The sequence below is a fragment of the Globicephala melas genome, chromosome 5 (assembly GCF_963455315.2).
Source record: "Globicephala melas chromosome 5, mGloMel1.2, whole genome shotgun sequence".
NCBI classification, from domain to species: domain Eukaryota; kingdom Metazoa; phylum Chordata; class Mammalia; order Artiodactyla; family Delphinidae; genus Globicephala; species Globicephala melas.
In genome coordinates this window covers 99,910,805-99,917,752 of record NC_083318.1, presented here as the reverse complement: position 1 = coordinate 99,917,752, position 6,948 = coordinate 99,910,805, and the positions used below count along the sequence as shown (strand labels likewise).

At 46.4% G+C, this 6,948-nt stretch overlaps 1 protein-coding gene across 2 annotated transcripts in view; it reads left to right on the top strand.

The window, feature by feature from the left end:
- Positions 1 to 434: 434 nt before the first annotated feature.
- HPSE (heparanase) overlaps positions 435 to 6,948 on the top strand; it is a 34,004-nt gene continuing 27,490 nt past the window's right edge. For both annotated transcript variants that reach the window (XM_030878049.2, XM_030878048.2), the window contains exon 1: positions 435 to 774. In XM_030878049.2, the coding sequence (XP_030733909.1) occupies positions 551 to 774 (224 nt within the window). In that variant the 5' untranslated portion in view covers positions 435 to 550. The remainder of the gene's footprint in view (positions 775 to 6,948) is intronic.

The window sequence follows — 6,948 nt, the reverse complement described above, 5'->3', positions numbered from 1 at the left end:
GCAAAAGATGCCTGGGAAACAGCAGTCCCGCCAGAGGACACATAGTTAATCAGATTTTGGCAAGCTCAAGGAACAGGCAAGTGTTCAGAAGCCAGATGAGAAGGGAAGCGATAAATGCTCACTGGAGGCTTTAGTTGAGGTCAGAAGACCAGGCGCCACAGGCGAGGACCTGGAAGAGGGCACCACTGGCGTTCTCACCAGCGCTCACCGGACATTGTGCTTCAGGAAGCCGATCCGGGATGCCCAGCGCTCCTCCCCGGGAGCTCCCTCCCCAGGCCTCCCGGGCGCTTGGATCCTAGCCACGTCCTCACCCTTTAAATAGGTGTGGGTGGTTTCTTAAGTGGACGTGACCACCGCCGAGGGGAAAGCGCGCAAGGAGGTGGGAGCGAGCGGGGAGGCGGGGCGGGTGGAGAGGGAGCAGTGGGAGGGGTGAGGAGTGAGAGGGCGGCGGAAAGGAGAGAAGGACGCTGTGGCCGGGCAGGAGGAAGTGCGCCGGGTCTCGACGGTCGCTGCGCACCCCTGGCGGGTGGGGCCGCCAGGTGAGCCCGAGATGCTGCTGAGCTGGAAGCCCGGGCTGCCGCTGCGGCTGCTGCTGCTCCTGGGGCCGCTGTGTCCCTGCTCCCCGGGCGCCCTGGCGGAACTCGCGCCAGCTGAGGACGTCGTGGTGCTGGTTTTCTCCACCGAGCGGCCAGTGCATCTGGTGAGTCCCGCGTTCCTGTCCTTCACCATCGACGCCAATCTGGCCACGGACCCGCGGTTCCTCACCTTCCTGGGGTAAGTGCGGGCCTGCGGGCCCTTGTCCTCTCTCCTGCCCTGCTGACATCACGCCCGCCCTGCCTGCCGCTCTCTTCTCTATACTCTGGGACCTTCTCATCTCTCTCTCTCTCTTTTTCTCCCCAGCCCACACCCTGCAGGTCCCCCAACCCTTGTTTTCTGCCTTCATTCATTCAGCAAGTGTTGCCTGAGTGCCAACTAAAGGCCAGGTATTAGGGGAAACTGAGGAAAGAAACTTCCCATCTGCCCCAGAAACTCGCCGGAAGGAGGGGGCCCGGCAAGTGCACCTGGAGGGCTTTGAGCATTTGAATTTGCTGCACCTTGTAGGACAAGTAACACTGTGCGCCAGGCTTCAGTCTCTTAAACTCTGTTAGTAAGGTTAAAGGAAAAAAACAACTTTTTCCTTGGGGGAGGGGTGGGGGAAGGAAAAGGCCACAAAGGAGAATAAGCTTACTTATTCTATAATAAGACTTTTAAAGAGCAGTTTTACATTCACAGCAAAATTGAGCACAAGGTACACAGATTTCCCATACTACGCTCTTTAAAAAATTTTTTAATATCACATCAGTGAGACCTGGAAGACTATTTCAGTGACTTACAGAGCCTTAATAAAAAGCTCTCTCTCCAAGAGATGTGCAAGATGTGGCGCTGCTTTACTAGCTGTAATTTTTTTTCTCACTTGAGAAAGACTGAGCCTAATGCAGGTTCACTGGCCCCTGCCCATGAGTGCAGGCTGATTCCAAGATAGGGCGCCACAGGGACAGACCCAGGTCATCTAGGCCACTCATCTAGGTCATGAGAGCCTCCAGAGATGACCATACCTCAACCAGCACAAACAACTCGAATCCTGCCATTGCCAAACACCTACAGGCTGGGCTTTCTGTGCCCACACCTTCAGCTGCTATTGCTAATTTCAGTCACTTCCTTTGCAAATAAAAGCAGATAGTCTAAGGTTGCGAGATTGGCAGTGAGACCAGCCTTGGTTCCCAGCTCTGTCCAAACCGGTGGCTTGGTTTTTACAGGTTGCTTGGCAGCTCCAAGCCTCGATTTCTTCAACTGTAGAATGGAACTTCTAAAACCTTCCTGTAGAATTGCTATGAGCATTGGATGAGATAATAAATAAGCACTTAGTGTTTGACAGTGCTCAAAATTTGTTAATTGCTTCTTCCTGGAAATTGGTGAGTATTTGCTAACAATTCATCAGTTCTCTGTGCATTTCTTTCAATGGTAGTTAACCTCTATCTTTCCCCATGTGGCAAGAAAGGAAGAATTTCCTGGTGGAAAGGAGTTCCCACTTTTTCCCCTTTCCCTTATGGAAAGTGAGCTGATATCAGGCAGAAGCTGGCTGAGAGACAGAAGGATTATTCTGGTGAAACACTGAACTAGAGGGCTCCATATCTGAGGACCCCAGGCCTAGCTTGGGATGGGGGTGGGGGGTGGTGGTGATAGGGGAAGAGAGGGTGTGAGGTGCCTTACTGCAAACAGAAAGATTAAGTAAATGACCATTTATTGAATGTGAGAAGTACTTCACGTACTTCTTGAAATGTGAGAACTTAAGCCCTTTTCTGCTGCTGCAGCCAGCATATACCCTACCCCTCCCCAAGGAGGAGAGTTTGGGTATCCCTTCCTGGAGACACAAGTCCAAAATAAAAAACCTACAGTATGACTTTTGGGGTCCAGGCCTGATCACCCTGCAGGCAAGCTAACCAACTTGATAGCAACGCTCCCCATCCCCAAACACACACAGAACTTCCATTCTTCTGAAACACATCTCTTAATTTCCCATAGCACTCTTTCTTCCCCCCTGGTCTCCACCTTTTTGTTAAAGGCTGGAGGATAATGAAACCAAAAAAGCATGGCATGCAATCAATAAGACTGTTTGTTTACAAAACACAATGTATTCCTGTTCATATGGGCTTCTCTCCAGGGCTGGCTCCTGACCCCTCCAGGTCCCTTCCCTGAGCAGAAGCTGTTTTCCATGCCTACTCCCCAGAGGCATCCACACAGTTCTCATCTGAGACCTTAAGGACTGCAGCTCAAAGAGGAATGAGCTCCCTCCCCTTCTCACCTGAGACGGAGCTTCTGAATTAGGGTTTGAGGGTCCATCTCCCCAGGATGGCTGTCACAGTGCCCAAAGTGACCTGGCCATCTCAGAAGACAGAATATTTAGCTTCCATCTCAAAAGACAACACAGGGCTTATCATCTATCACAGGAGCGGAGAGTCAGATGGGCATTGTTGTATTTCAGTTCCTCAAGAGTGAAGCTGCTTGGGTGAAGATGGCAAGAGCTGAGCAGATGAAAGCTGAAGTACTAAGAAGGGAAGGATTATAAAAATAGCTGGCACTAATTGAACCGCCGTCATAGGCCAGGCCCTGTTCTAAGCATCTCCTAGGCACTAATTCATTTAGTCCTTGCTACAAAACTGTGAGGTCAGTACTGTTATCATCCCCATTTTTAAAATGAAGAGATTGAGGCCTAGGGAGATTCAACAACTTGCCCATGGTCAGCCAACTATGACATGAAGGAACAGAATTTGAAGCCAGATGCTAATTGTAGACACACGAGTACACAAAAAGAAAATAAAGTAGTTCATATTTTTTAAAGGCAGCAGAGGAGGAATGGTAGAAAAAGATTGTCTGGAAATAAATTGAGACACTGATGTAATGAAAAGAAGCACTGTCTTGAGAACAGGAGAATCATGGCCCATATCGCTACGGTACTTCAAAAGAGGCCTAAGCAAATTCAGTCAGATGGCACGGTTCTGGTTTCCCATGGTGGCAAACAGATGTGTTTTGGGTTTGTTTTTTTTTTCCCCCACATTTGCAGTTAAAGAACATGGAGTACACAGAACTTAAATGCCAATGGTAGAACAATCTAGAATCAGAAAGGAGCATCTTTTCAGTTTGCCCTCTTCCTGGAGGTAACTCATCAACCCAGTCAAAAACTTCCTAAACCCAACTACATGCAGAGCTCCCAAGGGGCCCTGGCCCTCAAAGATGGGAGGACAGAGACCAGCAGGGCTAAACAGAAATAGAATGTGGGCCTCATGAGTAGGCCACATAATGTAATTTAAAGTTTTCTAGTAGCCATATTAAAAAAGGGAAAACAGAAACAGGTAAAATTAATTTTAATAATATATTTTACTAAACACAAAATATCCAAATTACTATCATTCAACATGTAATCAACATAAAATATTAATCAGATATTTTACATTCTTTTTCAAACCAAGTCTTCAAAGTCTGGTGTATGTTTTATATTCCCAGCACATCTCAGTTCAGACTAGGCACATTTCAAGCTGCATGTGGTTACTGCCTTGGCAGTGCAGCCACATTTCAATACAAGCACTGTTCACTAATTCAAGGTAAAAATTAGAGCGCCGAGTCAGTGGTAGAAATCACAGAGCAAAAACGGTGATGCTACACAGCGATTGCAGTGATAATGCAGCTGTGCTTGCATTTCATAAGAATTTGCCTATTTTATTTCAGCAAAGTTCATCCCTTCTTGCCAATTTGATAAATATTTATTATTAATAACTTTCAATAATCAGATTCCTGCATCTTCATGGACAAAGTTGCTTTCCATATTAGAAAAGCACTTATTATCAATGTCAAATGCATGTTTTGATAAGCAATGTTGGAAATAACCTCAGGCCCTCTTTGTGCCTGTTGCTGAGAGAAAGAACCACAGCCAGAGAAACAGAAAACTGAGAACAATCAACAAGCCATAGGCTCATAGTTTCTGACCCCTGAGACTCTGCGCTTCCCCCTGGTTGAGCAGCGCTCACTGTTTCCTTCCTCCACAAAGTCTTTCATTGTGCAGCCTAGAGCCCTTTGCAATGGTAACCCTGCTCCATTTTCCCTGGAGAATATTCTGGCCTCCTCTTTGCCCTAGCTAAAACTTGGCTCTTCTTTTGAAGACCCAAGTGGAGAAGTAGACGCAACTACTTCTCTGAAGTAGCCCTTTGGAGTAGAAGCTGTGCATTCTCCCACACTGCAACCCTCCCCCATTCCCCAGTGTAGCTTCTAGATAATTGCCCACTGGTTTGAACTCCAGATTGCTGTGGTTCAAATCCCCATTGGCTTGTTACCTTGGGCAAATTACCTAGCCTGCTTTTGTTCAGGTTCCTTGTCTGTAAAATGAGGGTAATAATGACACCTACCTCTTTGGGTTGTTTGGGCATTAAGTGAAATAATCTATGCAAAGTGTGTAAAACACTCAGTTTGGATAACTTGATGCCTGCTAGAGATGACTGTCCTGATCCAGGGTGAGGTTTGCTATCTCCACGTCTGGCTCTCCTCCTACGCTCCTTGCGACCGAACTCTGCTCCCCTCTTATTCACTCCTCATTATTGACTGAAGATCCACATCGATCTCACAGTCTCCTCTGCACTCCCACGTCCCACCATCATCCTAGATGAATTCAAGTCCACTTGAATACTGTCTCTCAGTTTCCTCACACCCACGTTTTCTAATAATCTTCACTCAGTGTTTTACTGGAGCCAGTTTCCACCAGCTGGTGAAATGTGTGCATTTCTTCGCAACTCCATATTCAGTGACATCAACACCATTATCTTGAAATCAGCCTTGATGGGAATATTTACACCATGGAAATTGGCAAATGCAAAAAACAGGGCACTTTTCTGGGGGCGGCGGGCAGCTTCCTAGAACACACCATTTCACTCCATTTCAACCACCTGATGCCATGGCCATGCCTTGACTCTTTCCATCACTAAGAACCTTTCAACATCTGAAATCTTAAAATCTCCAATTCTTGGACTGTACTCCTTACCCTCTTAGCTTTTTTTTACTTTGTGGATCCCACCACAACTATTTTTTAAGTACCTCCACTGAACAGCCTCTTCCTTTTACTTCTTCCATATCTGATTTGGGCTTCTTGATTTATCACATGAATCATTTTTATGATAATATTCCCCAAACTCCTGCCCCATTTTTCTTCTTGCTAAAACCCAAACCTAGCTTAGTCTAACTATATTTTCCCTCTTTGGAATCTATAAGGTGGCCATAAAGTCTGGAAATGGAAAATATTATCTAATCATGTACTGTCATACATATTAATAAGCCACTTATAGGTATTTGCCTCTGCTTCCAGTCTTAGTGGCCACCCTGCATAGCAGGGCTGTTACGCTCTTGGGGGCAGAGGGGAATCTCCCAGTGACATGGATTGATGTCGTGCTGTAAATTCCTGGCCTCCAGACTTACTTGGCCTTTAATGCTACTCCTTAACACTCCTTTTCTGGCCTCTCTCGTTCTCCACTTCCTTCAAAACTCTGATCCCACTTCCACTTCATCACTCTTAGTCTATGACCACATTTCTCTTTCCCAAAGAAAATGAAGTCGCTAGATAGGAACTTCCTTTTCTTCCTGCAGTCGATCCTGCAGACAGCATGGCTACCTCTAGCTTTTTTCCTTTCTCTCTTCTCAGCCCAGTTCTTCTAGGTCTGCTGTGGATCCTGTCCCCTCCCCAAGGACTTTGCTCTAGCAATCATCTAGAGAGATTCTTCTCTCTCCAGTATCTTTAACCTCTCCCTTTTTGTTGGATCCTTCTTCTCAGCATAGAAACATCCTCAAGTCTTTCCCATCTCAAATACCTCCCAGCACGTGTGTCTCTGCATTCACCACCCTCTTTCTCCTCTCCTTTGCAGCCTTTCTTACTAACCATGCCTTCCTTAGTCCATCCTCATGATGTCCCCATCATCGTGTCATAAAATCAATCTCTCCCACATCATCAGTGACCTTTTATTGTGAAATCCAATGACTACCTTTCAATCCTTATCTTATTTGTCTCTATTATGGGTTGAATGTCTGGGTGTCCCCTCCAAATTCATATGCTGAAGTCCTAACCCCTGGTACCTCAGTCTGTGACCTTATTTGGAAATAGTGTCATTACAGACATAACTAGTTAAGAATTGGTCAGAATGGAATGGAGTGGGCCCCAATCCTATATGACTGATGAGCTTATAAAAAGGGGAAATTTGGAGACAGACATACACAGAGAACACCCTGTGCAGATTGGAGTTACACTGCTACAAGGAACTACCCGAAGTTGGGAAAAAGGCCTGGAGCAGATCTTCCCCCAGCACCTGCAGAGGGAGTATGGCCTTGCCAACACCTTGATTTCAGACTTCTAGCCTCCAGAACTATAAGACAATA